The 25,518-nt window shown below is 38.6% G+C and overlaps 2 protein-coding genes across 5 annotated transcripts in view; both read left to right on the top strand.

Moving 5' to 3' along the window:
* caprin1b (cell cycle associated protein 1b) overlaps positions 1-17,079 on the top strand; it is a 90,880-nt gene extending 73,801 nt beyond the window's left edge. For all 4 annotated transcript variants that reach the window (XM_052028937.1, XM_052028934.1, XM_052028936.1 and 1 more), the window contains 4 exons: positions 23-226; positions 3,412-3,518; positions 4,943-5,006; positions 16,722-17,079. In XM_052028937.1, coding sequence (XP_051884897.1) covers positions 23-226; positions 3,412-3,518; positions 4,943-5,006; positions 16,722-16,804 — 458 coding nt within the window. In that variant the 3' untranslated portion in view covers positions 16,805-17,079. The remainder of the gene's footprint in view (positions 1-22; positions 227-3,411; positions 3,519-4,942; positions 5,007-16,721) is intronic.
* Positions 17,080-24,649: 7,570 nt separating this feature from the next.
* nat10 (N-acetyltransferase 10) overlaps positions 24,650-25,518 on the top strand; it is a 55,942-nt gene continuing 55,073 nt past the window's right edge. Inside the window, exon 1 of the mRNA XM_052029525.1 lies at positions 24,650-24,827. The gene's annotated coding sequence lies outside the window, so the exon portion shown is untranslated. The remainder of the gene's footprint in view (positions 24,828-25,518) is intronic.

Genomic DNA, 25,518 nt, shown 5'->3' with positions numbered 1-25,518 from the left:
TCCCATTTTTCCCTTTGCGTAGTGGTTAGTCCTTACCATGCATCTCAAGATCAAACGCACCCTGCTGGAGCACCTCATCAACAGCTGTCCCAACAGCCTCAACAGAATTCGGGCTTTGCACGCACAGGGCAGGCCTTCTACAACAGCAGAGGTGTGTCACGTGGTGGGCCACGCAATGCTCGAGGTGGGATGAATGGCTATCGGGGACCTGCTAATGGATTTAGAGGTAGGATTTAACTTGTTATTGATAATTTGAGTGTAGCTTTTAAAGATTAGAATAATTATCTGTGTAATTAAATATGCCACACTGCTTAAATATTGTTCTAGATCTGCTGTTGTAGAGCATCTAATTTAGTCTTTTTTCTGTGCCCCTTTTGAGTTGGGTTCAATTTTGCTGAAACTGTAATCTAGTAACATTATGAATAAAGAAAGGCATTTTGTTACTGAATGAAGAGTGCAAATGACAGGCCCTCTCCTAGACCAGTGAAATCTAAGAATTGGCTAAATAGTGAGGAGGAGTGTGAAAGCACTCTTGAATCATAGAGCATAGAACAGTGCAGCACAATAAATGTTGTGCCAATTTATATAAACACCTTCTCCATCATCAATCCTACCCTTCCCTCCTACATTGCCCATAACCCTCTATTTTTCTTATATCCATGTAGTCTTTTAGATTTCCCTACTGTATCAGCCTCTACCACCACCACCCCCAGCAGTGTGTTCCAGGCACCCATTGCTCTGTGTGTGTTTACGTACAGACACACTCTCTCACCTGTCTGCTTATTTATTTATTTAAAAAAACACACCAAAAAACTACCTCTGACATCTCCCCTAAACTTTCCTTCTTGACCTTAAACTGATGTCCTCTGGTACTGACCATTGCTGCCCTGCGGAAAAGGTGCTGGCTGTCCGTTCCGTCTATGCCCATCATAATCTTGTATACCTCTATTAAGTAGCCTCTCAAACTGCGTTGTTCCAAAGAGGAAAACCCTAGCTTGCTCAACCTTTCTTCATAAGACATGTTCTCTATCCAGGCAGCATCCTGGTAAATCTCCTCTGCACCCTCTCTAAAGCTTCCACATCCTTCCTATAATGAGGTGACCAGAACTGAACACAATACTCCCAAGTGTGGTCAAACCAGAGTTTTATAGAGCTGCAACATTACTTCGTGGCTCTTGAACTCGATCTCCTGACTAATGAAGGCGAGCACACCATATGCCTTCTTAACCACCCTATCAACTTGCGTGGCAACTTTGGGGGATCTATGGACTTGGACCCCAAGGTCCCTCTGTTCCTCCACACTGCTAAGAATCCTGCCATTAACCTTGTACTCCGCCTTCAAGTTCATTCTTCCAAAGTGTTTCACTTCACACTTTTCCGGATTGAACTCCATCTGCCACTTTTCTGCCCAGCACGTGTTCCTTAAGCGACCTCTGCATTTCTGCTGTGTGTTTCCCTGAGGGCATCCGTTCTTAATTTACGCTCCCTAATTCCTGCCTAATACCCTTGGAATTAGCCCTCCCCCAATTAGATAAACTTTCCCATATCGTCTGTTCCTATCCTTGTCCATGGCTATGCTAAAGGTCAGGGAGTTGCATTATCTCCAAAATGCTCACCCGCCGAGAGGTCTGTCACCAGAAATCAGGTACAGGAAAAAGAGTGCAAGTGAGATAGGGAAGGAAAGTTGGAAAAGTAAGAATTTAATTTTTTTTCTGAAATTCTCAAAACATGATAGAATGAGACCACACATTGAGGGAGGGATTTATTGCCAATAAACAACATTTAAGTAATGGCTAGTGTCTTTAGTCTCACCTATGTGATAGCAAATTCCACCTCATTGAAAAATTATAGATGACACATCAATCACAATTTTTAGAAGTCAAACAGTATGTGAATAAAACATACAGATGCTGGAACCTAGACCAACATCTTGGAGCTACAACATCTTGGATTTGGTCACCTTTTTGTGGTCTTGTTTTAAAGTTCATTGTGGGGTTAGTAACATAGTAGTTAAATTAATGTATAGGGAAGTGGGCTGAAGATCCAGAGGTAGTGATACAAAGCAGAAACGGGTCCTTTGCCGCAGCATGTTCATGCTGGCCATTGAGCGCCCATCTATACTAATCCCATTTACCAGTATTTGGTCAGTAGCCTTTTACGCCTGGGCAATTTAAGTGCTGGATGCCTAAATATTGTGCGAGTCTCTTTCTCCACCACCCCGTAAGGCAGCGTGTTCCATATTTCAACCACGCACTGGGCAAAAAAAATTATTGCTCAGATTCCACCCCACCCCGCCCCCAATGCTGTGGCTCTAGTTTTTCTTACATTTCTGCATGGGGAAGGAATAGCCTAAAAAAAAATCAATCTCACCATTAATAACATTGCCAGTTTTCATGTCACCTGTATACTTATTCATATCCAAATCGCAATGTACATAACAAACAGTAAAGATTCCAGCGCAGATCATTATGGTACACCACTGGTCAAAGGCTTCCAATCACAAAACAACCCCACCTTACCCCCAACCATCACCCCATATCACCTATTACCAAGACAACTTTGGATCCCATGGACTCTAACCAAGACAACTTTGGATCCCATGGACTCTAACCTTTTGGATCAGTTTCCCATCTGGTTCATAGTTGAAAACCTGACTGAAGTTCATGTAGACTATATCAACCACACTCATTAAAATATGCTATGTAGACTATATCCCATGGACTCTAACCTTTTGGATCAGTTTCCCATCTGGTTCATAGTTGAAAACCTGACTGAAGTTCATGTAGACTATATCAACCACACTCATTAAAATATGCTACTATTTTTGAGTTGAAGCCTTACTTTGCCAGCATAGTAATCTAAATTCAGCTTAATTTTGAATTAAAGTAAAAGTAATGGTGAAACATCTGGGTTATTTTGGCAAAAATATGGTTCATTAATGTCCTTTAGTAAATGAAGTTCATCTTTACCCTGTCTGAATAAGTGTGTTTGCCTCTGAAATGGTCAAGCAAATTGCTGGGTTGCACCAAGTGCTAAGACTTCCACCACTTGCATTGCCGTGGTTCAATAAGAGATGACCCACAACTATTACCTCCAGGCCACTAGGTTGGGATTCACTGCTGTTTCTTGTGTATGGAGACTGTCCACTTGGACAGGTCATACCAAGATATTTCACTCATGTGCGACTTGATCTTTGGGAGATTGTGTCTTCATGTGCACATCGGCAAAAAATTGATGAGAGATGGAAATATTTCCTGAGGGTTTCTGTCCACTGGACCTTTTGTTTTAAAAAGGTTATTAATCCTTGAGGTCATTCTGTACCATCTGCATCTGTGGGAATCTTGAATTATCCAGTGTGCATTGGAAAAGCCTAGTTGGTATTTGGTATCTGATTAAATATTTGTATTTCAGGTGGATATGAAAACTATCGCCCTCCATTTTCAAACACTCCAAGTAGTAATTACGGACAGTCTCCATTTTCTGCCCCTCGTGACTACTCCAATTCTGGATACCAACGTGTAAGTACTCTTCAGTTGTCATTGGCTATCAACGATCTAGACCTTGGGAAACATCAGGAATCTAGTACAACGTAGCTTTCTATTTTTGCCAGTTTATGGAGAAATATGCGAAAATGTAAATAAGCAATTGGATTTAGAATTTTAAAATGGAATATTTTGCAGGGGGTATTTTTAGATCTAGATGTTCAAATAGAAAAATTGTAAGGCTGCCAAACCAGAGATGTATTGAATTTTAACAACACAACATTTCAAGACGTATTGCAGCCACCAATTTGACAGTTTTAACTGTTTTCATTTGTAATTCATTTGACCTGATATATGAAGCCTTTTACTTGTTGCTAGTTGATCATTTGCCTTAGTTTCACTTCTCAAGATGTCTGCAAGAGTTGCAATGTATTAATTTATTTGTCCCATCTAAATTGTAATCAGTAATGTTTAACCAAATTTTGGATATTTTCAGTAAGAATATTTTAGTTGAGAACTAGGTCCATTAAGTAAATAAGAACTTCTTTAAACATAATGCACATCTTTACCAACATCCAATTATCTTTGGTCACTTAATAGGCTATTTTAACTTTTTTTTTATTATTCTGGGCCCAATTTCCTGTTCATGGATCCCGTTTATTGGGAATGCTAATTAAACCAGGAAAGAACTTTTGCTAAAATTATGTGTAATTAAAAGATTGGCCTGTAACTTTTGCAATGGATTGTATGTTTATTTCTTTCTGTGCTTAGTTAGATTGAAAAGAGGTTGATAAAATATTTATTTTCAGAAGAATATCAAAATTAGTTTTAAAAAAAAATCTTAATTGAAAGCAATAAACTTTTGATTTTTTTTTAGGAAACTGAAAATCTTTCCATGTTTAGTAACCTTGAAATTGGAATATCTCTTTCCTAGAATAGCCATACTGTCATTCACTAAATAGTTACAGGAGTCCTACATATTCAAAGATTTGGGAACCATGTTCTAAAATGATGAAGCAATTTAAAGCAACTTAAAAACATTGAATTAAATAAACTAACCTTAATCTATATTCCTCCTTGGAATATCATCTTGCTGTAAAGATGCATGAGCAGTCGATTCTGGCTACAATACAATCGCTGGCAAATCTGACATGAGTGAAATTGAGCATTAGGTCAGATTGAATTGTTGTATTTAGACAAGTTATAGCTCTCAGGTTGACCTAGCCACTGAGCAGCTTCATTTTGTTTAAATTTCCAAAGTCACAAGTCTCTTAAATTTAACTGGGGACTCGAAAGAGTTGTTTTCAGTCCTGAAAGTACAGGACCAATAATTTTTACTCGTGCAAATTAGGATTACAGATTTTAATGTTTGGTTTGCTCTGAGACACTAGAATTCACAGAAGTCTTTTGCCTTTTTTCTAATTTGGAAACAAACTTCTCAAATCTTTGTTGTTTTGTAGGATGGATATCAGCAAAACTTCAAGCGTGGCTCTGGACCTGGTGGACCTCGGGGCACTCCTCGAGGTAATGCTCAAGTGATGCGCTCCTAATGAAGGACTGGAGAAAGTGAAATATTGGCAGTGCTTAATTTTGTCTTTCACAGCCACAGTGCTGCTCCATTCTAGAGGGAGTTGATGAATTACAAATTTATTCTTAAAAGTAGGCCACACAAACTTGATTCAGATATCCCACCCAAGAACATTTTTGTTGAAGCTTTGAAGCTTTAATCTTTGTTTTCACTTTGTCAGCTTCGAGCAAAAATAACCCTGCTTTATAAATAACCACGTTCAATTCTTGAGCAGAAACTGTTTCTGGTAGTTTGCATCTACATAGAACGCGAGAGAGAGAAAGACACGTCTGTGATAAAAGAGCAAATGGTATGTCAGTTTTGTTCCTGAAAACTTGAAAATTCCTTAATTTATTTTTTTGTAAAAAAAAAAATTTCTTACTACCATCTTAATGCTGCCACCATTTGTCCCTTTCTGGGAGTATTTTGATAAAGTTCATTTGCAGATGTTTGATTCACTGGTTTTTAAACTGAGGCTGTATTTCTTTTTCTTCTCTGCCTTTTAGAGCTCCCGAGAAGTGTGAGTTTGTAAATTGATGTTGCTGCATCAGAGAAAGTTTCAATAAAGATGTGTTGCACACTTGCAGCTTGTTGCTGATTTCTTTTTGTCAGTTTGTTCTTGTGGAGTCTGCCTTTCCTCTGTCTGTTTCCATTCGCTCACTTTGGCTTTATGGGGAAATTAGCTGCATTTCAAGCAGTAAGGCTCATTTTATTAATGCAAATTTTAAACTTTTTGCAGTATAATTGCTGGAAGATCACTCTTGAGCTTATTAACACTGCATGTTAACTTTTTATTGCTGAAAGGGGGCTGCTGATCTGTTGCGAATTGAAGCTTCTGTGGAATTGAGGATTTGTATTTTGCACTAATTACAGAATATTAACATGGTTCAGTGAATCTTTCAGGCCTAAGGTCTTTAGTTCAAAGCTTTGAGTACCAGCGATAAAGATGTAACGCAGCAGAGTTACGCATATGTGAGCTCACTAAACTGTGTGGTTCAGATTTCCTGCTGTTACAGTAACATTAGTAGGCATAATTCCTGGATAAGCATAATCTTACTCTTAGTATCTGTTCAAAATACATCCTCAAATGCGGTATCTATAAGGAGTCATTTGCAGTTATTGCTTATTTTGTTCAAAGACATTAACTCTTGTCATCTGAATTCCAAGTTAATTATCCTTTTGTTTTATTTACTTCAACATCTTCTAGATGTTGATGTTTTTGATTTCACTGTGATTCTTACAAGCTTTAATTGGGGTTGATTCAGGTGTGGAATCCCTTTTGCTTTTAATGTCAGTTTTTCTGAATCATCAGAACAATCAAGAAGAAAATAATATTCCCCCTCTTTTTCTCCCCATTCTTTCCTCCCTCACCCCATGCCCCAACTAAAATTGCTGGTATAAAAGGACTGCATACACTGCATCTTGGAAGCTACCTGTTCGCAATATCACCATGATTCTGATTGGATGCTTTATTCATTATCATGCAGTTATTATTGTCATCTTTGTTGGAGAATGATCAGTTTTAAAATTGTTCTCATCCAGTTTTTATCGCATGTTGCAATTTTTAAGTTTGAACTTCCACGCTTGTCTTAATAGGACTCCTATCGGCCTTGCGTGTGAAGGCCATAATTCGATTTGGTCTTTAAAAGCATTTGTTTATAATTGACTTTTGCTGATGAATAGTTCTTAAATGTAATACAGATTGATGATTTATGAAGTTGTAATAGCATACACCTGCAGAATATAAATATTTTTTGTGTATACTTTGATATTCACTAGGTACTTGTAAGTTTAGAGTTTCAAACATTTAGATGCAGACTGGGAGTCAAATTTGGGCTATATTTTTTTTAAATTTATGAATAACATCTGTAAGAAATGCAGCTAATTTTCATATCTGATATTGCATTTTGCTTCATGTGCTAGCATTTTGACTTCTGCTTATTCTGTCCTGATGGCTTTATCTGGAAATTATGGTGTAAATTGATGGCAGTTGTATATTATTGTTCTGGCTCATTGTGCTCTCTATGTGTACATCATTGCTCAAATGTTATCTTAAAATATTTTTTTTGCTGTGTTATTGTGCTCCAATTTGGATTCCAGTGGAGCATAGTAATGTTTAACATTCGAACATAGGAATTTATATTTATAGATATGGGGATAAACCTATTTTGGGTGCTAAGTAGGTATAGAATTGCTGGGAATAAGGCTTTTCGCTTGCTATCTGAATCAGAAATTGGACAAATCCAATCAAATGGGTCAGTTCTTGAAGTTTTGAAGTTTTGTTTAATAACATTTCAGGGGTCCAAATTCACACTAAACTGAAATGACCTGCCTGTCCTCCCCAGCTTGTTTGGGGTTTAACTGTAAATTTCAGTGGAATGATCCTTCCTTGTGCCTTTTGTCTTTGTATTATGTTGATGTATATTCATGAAAACAGAAGGTCATATGAACCATTGAGACCATTCCAGTTGCTCCTGTATTGTCTCACAAGTTATTTTCCCTTGAATCCCTTTTGAAGACCTTGATTTGATTCTCCTTCCACCACCTCTAGAGGCACTGAGTTCCGGATGGTAATTTCTGTATAAAATAAAGTTGTTCTTTACACCTCTCCTGTACTTCAAATTGGTTTGCTCTGTTCTTTGAGCAACCTGCTGAGGGGAGCAGGTTCTCTATTCATCCTATGAAAACCTGTCTTGATCTTGCATGTTTCTATTAAATCCCCTCTCAACATTCCTTGCTCTGAGGAGTAAAACCATAGCTGCTTCAGTCTAACCTTGGTGTTGAAATCCTGCTTCCCTGGAAGTGTTCCAGTAAATCTGCACTTTCTCTACAGGGTTGCTATCTTTTTAAATGTGATCAGATTTAGATGCAACACTTATATTGTGGCCTAACTAGTGTTATATGAACATTCCACATAACCATCTTGCTTTTGTATTTCAAGCCTTCATTTGTAAAGCTGAGGTTCCCTTGTGCTTTTACTAACCATACTCCCAATATGTCCTGACAGTTCTAAAGATGTATGCACACATATATACAGTACCCCTGTTGCTGTCACATATTGCAGTTCGAATGCAAATAGTATACAGTATGTGAATCATTCAAAGGATTTTCTCAGAGTAATATAAAACAAATTTGTAATTCATGAAGATTTTTGTTATATTAATTTGATATACCCATGTCATTAGAAATAAAGGTAATAAGAGCAGTAAGCCATTCAGCCCTTTGAGTCTGCTCTGCCATTCAGTCCAATCATGGCTGATTATCTGAATACCAAATTCCTGCTCTCACCATACTACTTGATGGCTTTTATATCTCAAAATTTATCTATCCTTTATTAAAAATGGGCCTTCACAGCCCTCTGTGGGAGCAAAAACCACAGATTCACCCCCACAGTGAATTTCTTCCCTGCAATCTGAGACTACGTATATTACAGAGTATAATATAAAATAAAAACACAACTTAGTGGAAAAACTCAACCAGGCCAAGCAACATCTGTGGAAAGAGAAGTTAATATTTTAGATTTCCAGTATCTGCAGTTCTTGATTTTTTTTTACTCTGTCGCTCTGATCAACGAATTTTAGTGTACTTGCTGTGCAATGGTTTGGGTAAGCAGTGCTGGAATTTAAAGAAATATGCTCAAGCTTTTTTTAAATAGTTGACTAATGTATTGGATATTTGGTAGAGCTTTGATATAATACGTTCTGAATTCTTCACCTTATTAATGCAGTTAATATGCAGTATTGCTTTCAGTGTGAAATATGAGCTAGTGTTAAACTGTAGTAGTAGACATGAACTAACCTTAAATGTTGTAGTGCTAAAAAACATTGCAAAGGTCAGTCAGTTTCATTGCTTGTTGGAATGTTTGAATCCGAGAGTTTCAGATGTATTTAAGCAATTTTTGAACTGGAAACTAAGGATTTTTACACATTATTCAGTCTCTTGGAAATTAAGACCAGAACTATTGTTTGAGTTTGACAATTGGAAAATATGTATACTAGTACTGCTTTTCTTGAGGATAAACTAAGTAACTGGATTTATTGAATGAATGCTTGCTTGTACAGTTCAGATGATTGGCCTGTGTTAGTCATTTTTAGGCATATTCTGCAACGTGACATTGATTCCTGATACACTAGTAAGATATTTCAGCATTGATTTCATTTCTAAACTTGTCTAATTTTATTTTTACTAGCTCGGATATTATAACCTTGAATGTTCAGTGCTGGGTAGTTCAGATACTGTGACATTTTGAATTTTGGCGAGTCATTAGGAAAGAAAAATATTGTAAATATCTAATACATCATTATTGTCTTTTGTATGATGGGGTGATCAGTTTAAGTTATTCTGTGTTAATTGGATCTGTTCCATAATTTGGGGTGTTGTCTGTTGATATGTAGAACAGATGATAATGGAAAACGTGTCCTTGGATTTGTTGTCATATTTAGGCAGAGTTTTGATCTGCCAGTGGTGCATTGTATCTACAGTGATTAACTTGGAACCTGCTCTTTGTATAACATTTTTACTGTACCAGTTGAAGCCTGGTGATTAGGAGGTCGGATATTGGGTCTTTATTGTGGCAAATGATTGTTCTACTGTTCTTCAGTTTTGGTGAAACTGAGGTTTTTGGGCCATTGTAAAATGGTGTGACATAATTTTAGTTGGAGCCATGTAACAGGAACAAGACCTTTGGCCTACCCTGACTATGTTGTCCATTTATTTAGTTTGGTTTCATTTTAGTAGTGAATCAGATGAGCATTACTGAATTTTTAAGGAGCTTTGCTCAAATCTGACAGTCTTTCAACAGAGTTTGGTTTCTGTGATGTTCTAATTGTTGCATTTAATTACAAATTGAGGATCTTTAAGTATTTACTGGCTACCCAGGCAGCACTGTAGCATGGGTATAAAGGGTTATGTTCTGAAGAAGTCAACATTCCCAGACTAAATTGTCCAAACAGAAAGTTACTTAATAACTTAAGTGTTCAGTCAATAAAATATTTTCCCATGACTTTCTAATAGTATATTCTCACTGACTTCTTGTTAATTTTGAGGTTTATAGAGGAATTTTATTTCCACTGCTTATCCTTTGTGTTACATGCACTCCAATGAATTTTAAATGGGGTTCTGATGAAATCTGAGCTATTTTAGAAAATATTACATAAATATTTTAGATTTCACAATCTTTAATGCCTGAATTGTAATTTTTCCTTTACCAATTGATGTACGTACGGTTAGGTCATCAAATAAAGGATAAAATGAAGTAATCTGAAACGGTGATTGAGGTCTTACAGTAACAGCGCAACATTTACTCCTCTCCATCCCCACTGTAAATACTGTGATTTTCAATCAATCCTCCACTTTTCCCTTTTTTTGAACCATACTTTGCTGCCTCTCCCAGTTGAATGTGGTGAGTTCATTATTTTTAACAAATCAGCTGTTCTTTATGTAGATTGAACATTATTTTCAACTGCATTTTGAAAGGTTAAAGTTAACCAAAATGTATAATTGCTGCAATAGCTTTTTTGCCCACATTCAAAATGCATGTCTTCATTCTTGTCAACTGGACAGGATTCATTTGATCAGGAATAGTCAAGTAGAAATTATACCCATAAGGAAGATTTTAGGAATGTGATTAAAAACCAGTACCATCCGGTATTTTTACTTTTGAGTTGGATATTGATGGTAACTGGGGGATAGATCTGTTCCAGATTTAAGCAGCCTCTAAGTACTACCATTTTATGAGAGTGAATCTGATGCTATGTACAGCTGGTGTGTTGATAATTATGATGAATTAGAAATGCAAGGTAGGTGGCCCATGGGTGCTGCCCTTGCTTCAGACATGTACTTGGTTTAAATACAGCTGTCAGAGAGTTGTCCAAATAATTTTGGCTCTCAAAGTAGGTTGTTAACAGGCCATGAAGTGCTAAAATTTGTTCTGGGTTTCTCACCACAGACAAGTATGACCTTGCAAAGAAAAATTATCCTTGATGCCATCCAGACTGATTATTTTTTTTAACTGTTTTTAAGTCCTTTAGTTTATCATTGGGTTTCTCTTAAAAAAAACAAGAAGCACTGAAACATCTGCAGACAGGAATTTCCAGAATCAGATAATCAATCAGGTTACTTACTAAGTCAGGCATATATTCAAGAAACATATAATTTAATAATAATGTATGCATTTCTTTTGAAGTGTGTAAAATCTGGTAGCAATATTTTAAGTGGGAACAACAGTAAGTGGGGTTATTCACATCTTTAACCACATGACTACTTTGAGTTAAAATCGATTTTCAGATGACACAATTTTTGGAAAGCATGTTTGAAGTGATTCATCTGCTTGGCTAGATTCACTAAATATAACAGGGCCAGATGAATTAAAGTGGTGTTTTTGAAGGTTATGAGTAAATATGAACTTGAGTAAATATGTGAAATGTATTAGAAATCTTTAGAAACGTTTAAAGCACAACAGATTAAATTCTTGCCAAAAAATGACAGTAATCTGGTATTCTGATCTTGCATTATCTGTTCAGTTGATTTGTATGGTATTTGTTTCACCCACACAAATCTGTTGAAGTTGATCTGTTCATGGGGTAACTTGAAAGGTAATTCTCATTTTTGAAATGCAGATGGAAAACTTTTGGTCTCTGTCATTGAGTATAGCTCCTATCATTTGCATCTCATTGGCTTTTTTGGTCATAAGACCAAAAATTAGCACAGTTCGGATTCTTAGCAGTTACTTGACACTGGCAATCTCAGTCAAACCTACTCAGTCAAGCATCAAATTGTCTACCAATAAGGGATTAAATTCATTTATCTGAATTGTGGGCATCACTTTTATCTGTCTTAATCCAGGCACTTGGAGTTATTAGATGGCTAATTTATAAATTTAAACAGGTTCCTCTTCCAAAGGGATCTTTGTACATTGATATGTTTTGATATGCAATTTTCTTCCACCAACTTTCTCTTTTCATAAAAGCATTTGAGTCTTCCTGGGGTTTATGCTGTAGAACCTTTTGGTGTTCAGTGTTCATGAACTATACTACTTGACAATGAAGCACTTGCACCCAATCCTAATCCTCCATTCTTTATGAATGCCTTCTTGCTGAAGGATTCACTGATGACGGTCAGAAGCAAAAAGTCTTGCCTGCTTTGTCGTACTAACCTGATTTTACTGGGCTAATCGATGTGCTGGCACTGCCTGACTGCAATTGACCAACGCACAAGATTGCCCTGATGTCATGTAATCTCACTGAGAGACTGGAAGGACTTCCCTATTTCTGCTCAAGGAATGATTTAACAGTGGATTATCGTCAATTCTGGGATTATTTTGTTGATGAAGGTGGAGGATAGGAATTTTTTAGTAGTCATTTGAATGAAGTTTTGATTGAGCTTCATCATGGTAGTTTCACCAAGGAATGTCAAAGAGAGATTGTGGCTATAGCAAGCCAAACAGCAGTTTTTAAGGGGATGTTGATTAGAGATTTTAAATTGTTCTGATATCTGTGATGCGTAAATTCAGTTAAGAACCATTAGGTGGATGACTCGTAGTAATGTTATTTTGCAAAATAAAATATTGTATTTCAAAGTTTGTAAACTTAACATTTTTTTACTATCATTTTGACAAAATGTAAATTAATAAAATGTTTCCTTGTAGGCCTAACCATAATTTATGGCATCACTTCATTATTATTCATTTAATTTCATCTGAGTTTTCATAGCAGTGAAGTATTATGTATCTCTTATATTTACTCCATGTCCTCCACATCGTACAAGTCCACAAATTTACTTTTGTGTAATTTTGAAGTAAATTCTCCATGTTAATGTTTATGTTGCAAAAGTTTCCACACCTGCAGCAGCAACTTGCATTTTCTGGAAATGTGAAACAATCATGGTGTTATGTCGAGTGAATGGGTAATTTTGTTGGTTTTGAAGTGTTTTGTTATTACCCACACTTGGAATGTGGCAGCACCGGTATGTTTTCATTAACTCCGCTTATGGTCTGCATCTATGTTGTAATTTCATGCTCATCCTGTGTGACACTCAGAATGGAATGTGGGTCTAGTGTCTGTGTCTTCATAGATGTGGACCAGGCCGAGGTTATCAGCAACCAAGTTGGATTTGGTTACTTTACCCCAAATGTGACCAGATTTATTGAGTTCAGTTTGAGAAGTTATTGTACCCGTTTATCTAAGTATAATCAAAGTCTGTAATGTTACCACCCCCTGTTGCCATTACAGATGTTGATTGACTAGTGTTTTTGGTTTAACTTAATATTTGATTTAATTATGACTGATTTTATATGTGAATTATAGCTTAAGTAACAGTGTTGAGAGTCATTAGGATTAAAGTAATCAGCAATCCTGTTGATTATATGTTGACAGTTCCAGAGGATGTCAGTTTCCAGCTGTTTCAGATTATTTTGTATTAATCCAATCCATTTATCTGTTCCACTTTGTGACCTATATGAGATTATCCAAGGAGACATTGGGACTATTCCTTGCAGTTTGATGTATTAGCCAGAACACATTTTTCTCATACCATGAGAATCTTTTGTACTCTCGTTTTTGATGTTAATTCTGTTCTTGGGTGAAGCAAAATTTTTAACACTCGGAATGGTAACAGGATGAGTAAAAGATGCAGATCCTTTTGGGAGCGCAGAATTCACCACCTCATCCTCTGACATTTTAAGGAGAAAGAAGAAAATTAGAATCTTCAATGAAGATAAGTTACAACCACCTTCAAATTGAACTATATTTCATTTCCCTGTACCCATTCCAAAACAGCCTGCTGATCTTGGCTCATAGTTCAATATTTGTGTGGTGTCAATTTGTTTTTGGCTTGTGGAGTCATGCCCCAGTGTATGTCAGAACTTAAAAGAGTAGAATTGTGGGTGGAGTAAAAAAAAAATCTCTTGAACTATTTAATTGTTAAACACATTGTGATCAACTTTCTTTGGAAATGTGAATTCTCTTTCCCTCAAAGAAATGCCCCAAAAGACAGGCTGATTATTGAATGGTATGGGAAAAGGCCAAACTAATGCTTAATTTAGCTTTTGAAATATGTTTCTCTAAATTTTTTTTTGCTGCAGAAGGTAAATCTCAGCAGCAGAATAATGATGCCTATAGTAGGTTTGGAAATTTGATTACAAATTTTATGTTATGAACATCAGATAATGAGAACAAAGACCACTTTATACATAAGATTTCCTCATATTTTGTAATGTGTTTGTGCATCGTGAGGTATTGAATGACCTGTTTGGTACAATTGATTTGACATCTACAGGTTGTCTTTGTTTGTTTATGCTGAACTGCCGTAAATATCTGCTTTTCTGGATCAACTTGTAGCAGCTGAGTTGGGAGTTGTTCCTCAAAAATCCAGAGTTCAAATAATCAAATACAAATAGCTCAATATTTGAAGAATACATATCCACAACATTTCTGTTGTTGCATAGGAACACTTTCAGTTTGTGCATTCTAAAATTAATGCACAGAACAATAGTGTACAATGTTAACCTGTCTTATTGTGACTGATGAAAGTTTTTGGCATATATTTCAATACAGACAGGTCTGTTATGTTATTCATTGGAAGCACACGTTTAAAAAAAAGGATTGAAATTGAGTTGAAATTTAATCCTTGGAAACAAAGGTTCACTTAAAATTACAAAATTTAATTTCATTAAAAAGCTTCCAAATTGATTAATTTCTGAAACTTTAAATGATTGGGAAATCTGTATATTATTACTCCGTAACAAAAATAAAATTCATTTTAGTAAGTTGTAAATTGCTGTGGTCTCAAGAATAGTCGAAATGAATACTTATTCCTTAACTTTGATACATTACAAAAGTAGATTCCAAATTTAAATTGGCAATGTAATTATTTATCATTGCTACTTGGATTGATCTACCATTGCCTCAACGGCACTAATAGTTTGTCTTTGCACTAGAGTGTTACGCTGGCAACAAATTTGACAGATTGCTTCAAGCTACAAGTTGTCAGTTTCTACATTTTTTGTGTGCTGGTGTTCTGGAATTTAGCTAACTTGCGAATGAATAAAGACTACAAATTGTGTCTGCTCAGCTCTAGTCATTTTTCAGGATAGCCTCCTGTGTTCGGTCTTAATGAAGGATTATAGATGAGAATGATGTGTCAAGGACACCTACCTTATTCATTTACTTTATTTTTGCCCATTGTGGTTCCTGTAGCTTTGCATTTATGTTAGTAGTTTAGCTGTTTAACAATATGCTCATTGTTTTTAATGAAAATCTTGGGTCATGAAGAACCAGTAATTATTCTAGAGATCCTTAATTTTTTAATGCTTTCATTATTTTCTCCTTTCATACAGGGATATCACTTAATCCCCAAAGCAAACCCTGATTATATGCAAAACTATGCTGATAGAATATATTTACTGGGAGCAGTTACTGAAGTAGACATTTGAGAGAGATCTAGGTTGTTGCAATGGGCTAGCGAGGAGGGTGCCTTTATGAAGGAAAGGTTGGTTTTGATTCTGTGATTGGAGGTGCAACTATATCAGCTTTTAATTGGATTGCTATGTTGAAATAAGAAAATGCTAGAAATACTCAAAAGGCAGTATTTGTGGGAAAATAGTTGAAGTTTCACGTCAATGATCTTTCAGTCTTTTATCAGAACTCTTTGTTTCCTCATTGCTTGACCTGAATAATTTGTGTTTTCTGTTTTTATTTCAAATTTCTTGAAACTTCTGTTTTTGTACTGTTTTAATCATGGAACTTTATTGAAACCCTTCAGCTTTATCATAAAGCTGCAACATTTGAGTATTGTGCAATATTTCTGGTAATGTACATCTGAGGCAATCATACAGCATATTTGCAACATTGTATCTATTGCCAGCGCAAACTTCTATTCAGATTTGAAAACTACTCCATATAGCTTCAGCTGGATCTGCTTTAGGATTTTTTTGAAATTTAATGAAATACACACACTAATGAATTTCAAAGAATTTACTTGCCTGAGCTTAGCTTTTGTGATCCAATTTGTTAATGTAAAGGTCTCAGAACAGTAGATTTGAAGAAACTTGGCATACAATAATGACTTTGTTTCTTCCGATACATATATTTAACCACTGCTTTGTTGCTGGTAGGAATGTTTTTACAAAGCAAATACTTGTAATAAGAGCCTTTCTCTGCAGCTGTTACACTTTATTCTGCATTGTTATTTTACCTTGTACTACCTCAATGCACTGTAATGAATTGATCTGTATGAACGGTATGCAAGACAAGCTTTTCACTGTACCTCAGTGCATGTGACAATAATAAACCAATTCCAATTAAGGCAACAAAATATTGCAGTGTGCCTTACAAATGTATTGAAAATGTACATGGAGTAGGAGTTAATCATTTGCCTCAATAACACAATCTAAAAAAGCTTCCCAAAGAAACTCATGTCAGAGATAGGAATGTGGTGTGTCAAACAAAACAGCTGGTGCTCCTTTAATCTTAAAGATTAGTTTTATGCTTAAAACAACTGATGGGTGGGTTGAAGGGTATTGGATTGGAGTACTACACAATGGGAGATAACATTTTTTCCAAACTTTCTTTTGCTGCTTTCATATTGGGTGAGTTGCATACCACTCAGAAGTTTTGTTTACTTTCTTTGTATTTACTGGGTGGTAAATTATATTTACTTCTGGTTTTATTTTGCAGGCCGGGGAGGACTGATGAGGCCCAGAGGTATGAATAAGAAGATTGTAACTGCGACCCAGATGACTGCTCAGGAAGTGATTTAAACTGGACCCTCCCTCTCCCTGCCTGATGGAAGGGCTTCTTTGTGCAACTGTGAAATGTACCAAACTGCAACCACAAATGAATATCACAGCAATTCCTGGATTATCGTACCCTCTGAAACCTGACTTGTTAAACCCGGCTAGTCCCTGGCTGTGGAATCACATGCCTCCTTTGTGGCAGTGATTCCACAATGTGATTTAAAAAAAAAACAAAAACACCCAAAAATAAAGCACACTGATGTAACAGACAAAAAAATAAAAGTTTATACAAAAATGGAGTCATGATTTTCCTGTTTGGCCTTAATTATTTTGTACCTCTTTTAAGATAGTGGTGCAAAATTAATTTTAAAGTTTTCCAACCAAGTGTCCATACATTTTTCTTCATGAGCACTCATTCTGTAAATGAACAAAACACTTGAATATAGAATTAAAAGAAACATCACTCTTGGATAGGATGGGAAGTATAGACCATTAAAATGCTTACATAAGATTTATGGAACATTTGCTTAACAAAAGTCTATATTTTGACAACAAAAGTTATCAATAGAATGGAGTTTCAATTATAGTCTTGATATTTTCACTTGAGCTTTTCTTGGATGGGTGAAGGAGAAAAAGGGCCTACTTAAGTCAGTTTCACAAATACTGAAAACCATAAGGAATTTTGTGAACCTGGATTGCTAAAATTGGGAGATGATTTGGCATTATGTTTGCATCAGCATAATCATCAAAAGCAGGAACTATATCTTATTGCTAGTCTCCATGAATTAGGTGTAGATTGGTAAACCAAATAGATCATGAATAAACGATGGATTTTTCAAACGTGAGAATCACAGTTCATTGATACCTTGAACAAAGTATGAGCTGCTAAACTTTATAGCTCTGCTAATCTCAAGTATTTTCAAAAGGGATCCATGCTGAAAAACACGATGATGCTGGAGGGACTCAGCAGGCCAGGCATTATCCGTGGAAAAAAGCAGGCGGTCAACGTTTCGGGTCAGGACCCTTCTGCTTTTCTCCACGGATGCTACCTGGCCTGCTGAGTTCCTCCAACATCATCGTATTTTTCGTCTAGATTCCAGCATCTGCAGTCCTTTCTTTCTCAAGGGATCCATGCTTCTTGTTATGGACATCCTTGTCTGATTTTTGTGGTCTGGGTGTCGATTTGGATCTGTTATCACTAATCTGTTTCTTCAGTTAATATATGGTTAGCCTTGCACATCTGAGGCGATGTTGAATTTCCTTAGTGATCTCTTTACAAAAACATTACAGGTTTGTGGAGCTCAAATATCATACTGGTACAAAATGAGCTGGTAAATTTGGAAAAATGTCACGCAAGTTGTAAGTTACTTAAAGTCCTTCCCTGACATTTTTAAATTGTCTCAAGGCTGCTGCAGCTTTTTCTGGTGAGGAAGTGAACGATACTATACATATAGTAGAGTTAATTTGCTTGAAACAGAAGTTATTAATTACATTTAACATATTAAGTGTAATTGAGCTTGTCCCAAGTATATGTACGTACTAGTTTTCCAGGATCATGCCATGGCCCATTTGGACAGGTGATGTGGGATCCTTGATCCAAGTTTATTTAAACAGAAGAAATGCTTCCTCCTCCACAGGATAAATTCTGTGCAAATTTGAAGGAAGTTTTCCTGCAGCTTCAGTTGTTTCATCTTTAGTTGCCTAACAGCTGTAAAGATGGCACACCCTTTGGGTACTCCCAATTGCCGTGTGGATTACAGAATTTTCACAATTGGGAAAGGGTCACAGGTTTATTGGGTTTTTTTTGCATCTGGTATAATTCCATAATTAAGAACTCTAAAATAGATTCCACCTCTCCTGCCCATTGAAGTTTTTTCTATCTTCTTCACCATTAAAATTACTTTTGAAGTAGAATTTTGTGATGCAAGATGGACATCTGGTGAATTGAGGAAGATGCAAAGGGCTCATAGGGTGTGAGTGGCAAGATGATGGATTATAATGTGGGGGAAAAAGGCATTCATCAGACTTTTCTATTAACTTCCACCATGCCTGTAAATTCACTTGGGCTATTTCTAGCACCTCTCTCTTTCTGGATCTCTGTCTCCATCTCATTGACATTGGTGAAAGTGCTCAGAAAACATTCCTGTGGTCTGGTGAGTCTGGAGCAATGGGGCTTCATTTTAAGATAAGAGGTTGCTCCTCAGATGAGGTAAGAAGTGTCTTGAATTGTGAGTCTTTGGAATTTGTTGCTGTAAAGGACTGCAGGTGCTAATTTTTAAGAGTATATTCATGACTGACCAAATTTTGGACACTAAAGGAATAGTGCATTTTGGATTGGGTTGAGAATGTCACCACAGATTAATAAGTGTGTCTATGAGATTGTATGACTTATTCCTGCTATTTACTTTGTACTATGAGCTTATTTAAAAGTAGACATCATCAGGTAAACTACCAAAGAGTCAGCTTTGTGTGCATCTCCCAAAATACTACTCAACTGGGCAAAGCTGCATTTGAAGCAAGACTATTATCTGCAGGGTCAGTAACAGCCATTATAAATTTGTTTCATTTGTTGATCATTGCCCAACCCCACTTTCAGCTATGGAGAGTGAATATTTTAAAGGCTGGACTAGTTCTCAAAGCTATCACAGCCATGGTCCTATTAATAGTAATTTTGTTGGTGAGTAATTCCATATGTTGCAGTTTCAAAACATCCAGAATATCTACTTGAAAGCAATGTGCAAATAAGAAAAACCTTTCAGAAGTTGTACATTATCTTATTAGAGAAGTAGATTCAGTGAGGATCTGAGAATGATGTTCCACCTAGGTGGGAATGATAAGTGAATGGATACGATGAGCAAAGAGTCGTGAAGCTGAGAGTCAGACTGCACGGTACAAGCCCTTCGGCCCAATCTGTCCCTGCCAACTAAGATGTCTTTATCTGAGCTCGTCCTCTTTGCCTGTGTTTGGCCCATATCCCTCTAAACCTTTTCTATCCATGTTAACTGTTTAAATGTCTTTTAAACATTGTAATTGTACCCACCTGTACCGGTTCCACTGGCAGCTTGTTCTATATACCCACCACCCTCTGTGTGAAGTTTCCCCTTGGATCTCTTTTAAATCTTTCCCCTAGTCTTGGACTCCCCTACCCTGGGGAGGACTCTGACCAGCCACCTCATCTATGCCCCTCATTTTATATACTTCTAAGGTCACCCCTCAGCCTCCTACACTCCATGGAAAAGTCCCAGCCTATCTAGCCTCTTTTTAATGAATTCTCCAGTCCCAGTAACGTCCTCGTGAATCTTCTGCACCCCTTTCAGTTTAATGACATCCTTCCTATAGCTGGGTGACCAGAACCGTGCACAATACTCCAAGTGTGGTCTCACCAACTGCTTGTACAGTTGCAACATGACATCCCAACTCCTGTACTCAGTGCCCTGACCAATGAAGGCGAGCATGCCAAATGCTGTCTTCACCACCCTGTGGCCCCTCTTCTACATTAATTTCCAGGGCACTAGCATTTCACTGTGCAAGTCTTGCCTTGCTTTAACTTCCCAAAATGCCTCTCACTTGTCCAAGTTAAATTCCATCTGTCATTCCTTGGCCCATTTACCCAGTCCATCTAGATCCTGTTGTAACCTTAGATAAGCTTCACTGTCCACTGCACCATCATTTCTGGTGTCATCTGCAAATTTACTATGTTAACAACATTGTCATCCAAATCGTTAAATATAGATGACAAATAACTTTGTGCCCAGCACACCCTGTGACACCAATAATCACAGACCTCCAATCGGGAAAACAGCTCTCCACTACCACCCTTTGTTCTCCTTCCACCAAACCAATTTGGCATCCATTTGGCTACCTCACTCTGGAGCCCATGTGATCTAACCTTCCAGACTAGCGTGCCATGTCGGACCTTGTCAAAGGCCTTGCTAAAGTCCATATAGACAATGTCTATTGCCCTGTCATCAATCCTTTCAGTCACTACTTCAAAACATTCAATCAAATTTGTGAGGCACCATTTCCCAAGCACAGAACCATGCTGAGCACCCCTTATCAGTCCCTGCCTTTCCAAATGCTGGTAGATCCTGTCCCTTAGAGTTGCCTCTGGTAACTTTCTCACCACTGATGTTAGGCTTAGTGGCCTGTAGTTCCCTGGATTGCCCTTGCAGCCCTTAAATAAAGGCACAAGAATAAAGACAGAATCTACCATATATGGTGGAACAGGAAGGTAGATACAAAGTAGATGGGGAAATAAAGTAGTATGTCTTTTTTATTTGGTGGTTTATCTGCAGAATGGGTTAAGATGAACTTAAGTCATTTATTATTATAAGAGATCCAATTTGCGACAACAGTTAGAAACTACATGAGGAATTTTGGAATAAGGTAACAAAACTATAGATGATTGTTTCGGCAACATTAAGGGTGTCTAGCATTTCAAAGATGCAATGAAAGATTCCTCGGCACAGGTCCTGAAGCTCAGTTCGAGGTCAAACAGGAAAATGAATTTCCACACCTTTTATGTTCAATATTGAACAGCTGATGAGAAATTAGCAGCATACAAAATTATTGGTATGAACTGACTTGGATGTCTGCTGTTAATACTAAAATTGTCACCACACTATAGGAAGAATAGAATGGCACTTGGATGTGTAGGAGAATCAAAGAAATATTGCCAGAACTGAAGAATTTTAGTTTTGGAAGAATAGAAGCCATTCAAAAAGATGTTTGGAATTGAGAGGCCCAAACAATTTAATGGTAGACATAATTAAAGGTAATTTGAAGAAAGAATTTTCACTTGGAGTGGTCTGGAATTCATTGCCTGAAAAAGTGAGTGGCAAAATCCTTGATTTAAAAATATCGAGATGGGCACAAGAGTAGCTCTTGAGGTTTGGAAATGGCTTGTTTTGGGATTGGTGTGCTGGCTATAGGCTGAAAGGCTTTCTGTTCTGTAAACTTCTACTTTTTTTAAAAAAAAGTACCTCAGTACAAGTGACAATAATAAACCAATACCAATAATCTAAAAACTAAAGCAAACTATGAAGATGTGTGTGTGGACTGGCCATGGTAGATTGGGGAAACTACACTGAGGTATGACAGTGAACAAGTAATGACAAACATTTAAAGAATTAATGCATGGCTTTCAGACAAAAAGTGCAGAACAGTTATGGAGCAAAGGAGGACATCCTTACGTCATTACCAAGAATAATACTAATCTATGGGAAGGAAAGTCGTAGCAGGGCACTAAGGTAATAGGAATTGTAGAGAGTTGACTTGGATTTATAAAACAGAACTTTGTTTGATAAATGTGTTTTCTGAGTCTGTAAGGATGGGTTTTTGGACATTCAGAAGGCCTTCAATAAAGTGCTGTACATGAAATTATTAATCAAAATTGGAGTACAAGGTATTGAGGTTAATGTGTGGATTGAGGATCGGTAAATTGGCCGAATGGCCTGAGTACCAACGGCACTTCCTAATTGTTTCAGATTTCCAATAATTGTAATATTTTGCTTTTGTGTCAAACCCAAAATGGCTTGTGCTGGTTAGGCTTTGACTTTGTGTTGAAAAATCCCTTTGACTTTGCGTGGTTTGCGTTGATTTTTATTAGTATGTAACCATATCAAAACTCCAATGTCTGCTATCCAGAAATCTGTATCATTCTGCACTGGCTCACCAACTGATGTTTGCTTCATTCCCTGTCCACTTACTGGGCCCTGTTCTCTTTAAACACCTGTTCTGTTGTCTGCATTCTCTCTAAACTTACTGAGTTAACTGGAATGTTACTGTGTAACATCTTAAAAAGTAAATTTTTAAATAGTTAACAGTATCAATAATCATAATATAAAAGTAGAGAGATCTATTCCCTACTGAAGTCTAGGACTGCAGCATTCAAATCAGGTGACCCTGAACATAACAAGAAATCGAGATATGACCTCCGTAAAGCTATCAGAGATGCCAACAGACAATATCAGTCCAAAATAGAGTCCCAGACTAGCTGTCAGGCTTACATGCTATAACAGGCCACAAAATGAAGTTGGGCAGGTGCATTCCTTCCTGATGTGCATAGAATACATTAAGCTCATTTTGAACAGAAGGAGATTGGTATGTCACCACCCACCCCCACAGCTTCCAATGCACCTGAATCCATAGACACCAATGAGGACGTAAGATCAGTCTTCCGGAGAGCGAACCTGTGGAAAGCATCTGGCCCGGATGGTGTGTTTGGCCGTGTCCTTAAATCCTGTGCAGATCAACTGGTGGGGTATTTGCAAACATTTTTAACTTGTCCCTGCTTCAATCTGAGGTTCCCACCTGCTTTAAGAAGACCACTATCATCCTGGTACCTAAGAAAAACAAGGTAACATGCCTAAATGACCACTGCCCTGTGGTTCTGACATCCACCATCATGAAGTGCTTTTAGAGGCTGGTCGACCCACTGCAATTTGCCTACTGCTGAAACAGGTCTATGGCGGATGTCACCTCCCTGGCCCTACACCCATCTCTGGAGCATCTGGACAGTAAAGAATCCTATGTTGGATTTGTTTATTGACTGCAGCTCTGCCTTCAGTACTACAGTTCCAAGCAAACTCATCACCAAACTCTGATACCTGGAATTTCCTTTGCAACTGGATCCTTGACTTCCTGACCAACAGACCACAATCTGTAAGGATAGGCATCAATGCCTCTGGCACGATTATTCTCAACATGGGTGCCCAACAAGGTTGCGTCCTCAGCCCCCTACTCCCTATACACTCATGACTGCGTGGCCAGATTCAGCACTAACTCCATCTGCAAGTTTGCAGATGATACCACCATAGTGGATCAAATAACAATGAGTTGGAGTACAGGAAAGAGAGAGAGAGAGCTTCATGACATGGTGTCATGACCACAACAATCTTTCCCTCACTGTCAGCAAAACAAAAGAACTGGTCATTGACTTAAGGAAGGGAGGCAATATACATGCTCCTCTCTACATCAACAGTGCTGAGGTCGAGACGGTTGAGACCTTCAAGTTCCTAGCAGGGAACAGTGCCAGCCTGTCCTGGTCCAACCATGTAGAAACCATGGGCAAGAAAGCTCACCGGGGCCTCTGCTGCCACAGGAAGCTAGAGAAATTTGGCATGTTCCTTTTGACCCTCACCAATTTTTATTGATGCACAGTAGAAAGCATCCTATTTACATGCATAACAGTTTGGTACAGCTCTGCCTGGGATTGTAAGAAACTGCAGAGAGTTGTGGACACAGCTTAACAGATCAGGGAAACTAGCCTCCCCTCCTTTGACTCTATGCTGGCTATTTTACCAAGGCAGCGAATCAAAGACCCCATTCAGCCTGGATATTCTCTCAGGCAGAAGATACAAAAGCCTGAAAGCATGTACCACCAGGCTCCTCAGCTTCTATCCAACAGTTATAAGACTATTGAATGGTTCCCTAGTAGGATAAGATGGACTCTTGACCTCACACTCTGCCTTGTTATGATCTTGCACTTTGACTGCTTGCACTGCACTTTTTCTGTAGCTGTGCCACTTTACTCTGCATTGTTATTGTTTTACCATGTACTACCTCAATGCACTGTGTAATGAATTGATCTGTATGAACGGTATGCAAGACAAGTTTTTCACTGTACCTCGGTACAAGTGACAATAAACCAATTCTAAGTAAATGAATATTATATATTTATAAATAAATACAAACATATTTAAAATCACTATATTTGTCAATATCTTTATTAATCATAAAAATTAATAACTGTTGCGGTACTAACTGCTACTCGGGCACTGGGGATCGGATTGCCGGAGATCCGCGGGTCGCAGCTCCTGAGCGCTCTCCGCTAGGTGGCGCAGGTTCTGGGAGAGCGGCCGTGCCATTGGCTCCGAGCGCTTTTGACGTCATTGGGAACGGCCGGCACCGCAGGCCCCGCCGTCGCTGTTCTGACCAGCTCCTGGCGCCGGCCGCAGTGTCCGGTTCGCACCCCAAGCCGCTCCAGCAGCCGCCCGCCCGAGGGGCCGAACTCCCGCACTGGGAGGTGGTGGCGGCACCAGCGGAGGTAGGTGGAAGGTGTCCGCCCGTCGGGGCAGCGGAGGGCACGCGGGATCCCGGGCTCCACGTGAGCAGCGGTCCTGCCACCGGGGGGGGAAGAGATCCTGGTACCCGGGAGGTTGGGGGGGGGGGAAGAGATCCTGGTACCCGGGGGGGTGGGGAAGAGGAGAGAAGTCCTGGTACCCAGGGGGTGGGGAGGGGAGAGAGAAGTCCCGGTACTCCCGGGGGGTGGGGAGAGAAGACCTGGTACTCCCGGGGGGTGGGGAGAGAAGACCTGGTACCTGGGGGGAGAGGGAGAGAGAAGTCCTGGTATCCGGGGGGTGGGGAGGGGAGAGAGAAGTCCCGGTACCCGGGGGGTGGGGAGAGAAAAGTCCCGGTACCCGGGGGGTGGGGAGAGAAGTCCCGGTACCCCGGGGGTGGCGGGGGGGAGAGAAGTCCCAGTACCCGGGGGGTGGTGGGGAGAGGTCCCGGTACCTGGGGGCTGGGTGGGGGGAGGAGAGAGAAGTCCCGGTACCCGGGGGTTGGGGGGGGGGGTAGATAGATGTTCCGGGGGCGGGAGAGAAGTCTCGGTGGTTGGGGGGTGGGGGGGGGAAGAGGTCCAGGTACCCAGTGGGTGGGAGAAGGGAAGTCCCGGTACCCGGGGGGAGAGAAGTTCCAGTACCTGGGGGGTTGGGGGGGAGCAGTCCCGGTACCCGGGA

This window comes from Pristis pectinata, chromosome 14 (assembly GCF_009764475.1).
Source record: "Pristis pectinata isolate sPriPec2 chromosome 14, sPriPec2.1.pri, whole genome shotgun sequence".
NCBI lineage: Eukaryota > Metazoa > Chordata > Chondrichthyes > Rhinopristiformes > Pristidae > Pristis > Pristis pectinata.
Note: the sequence above shows the minus strand (reverse complement) of the source record. Positions and strands in the feature narration are given on the sequence as shown.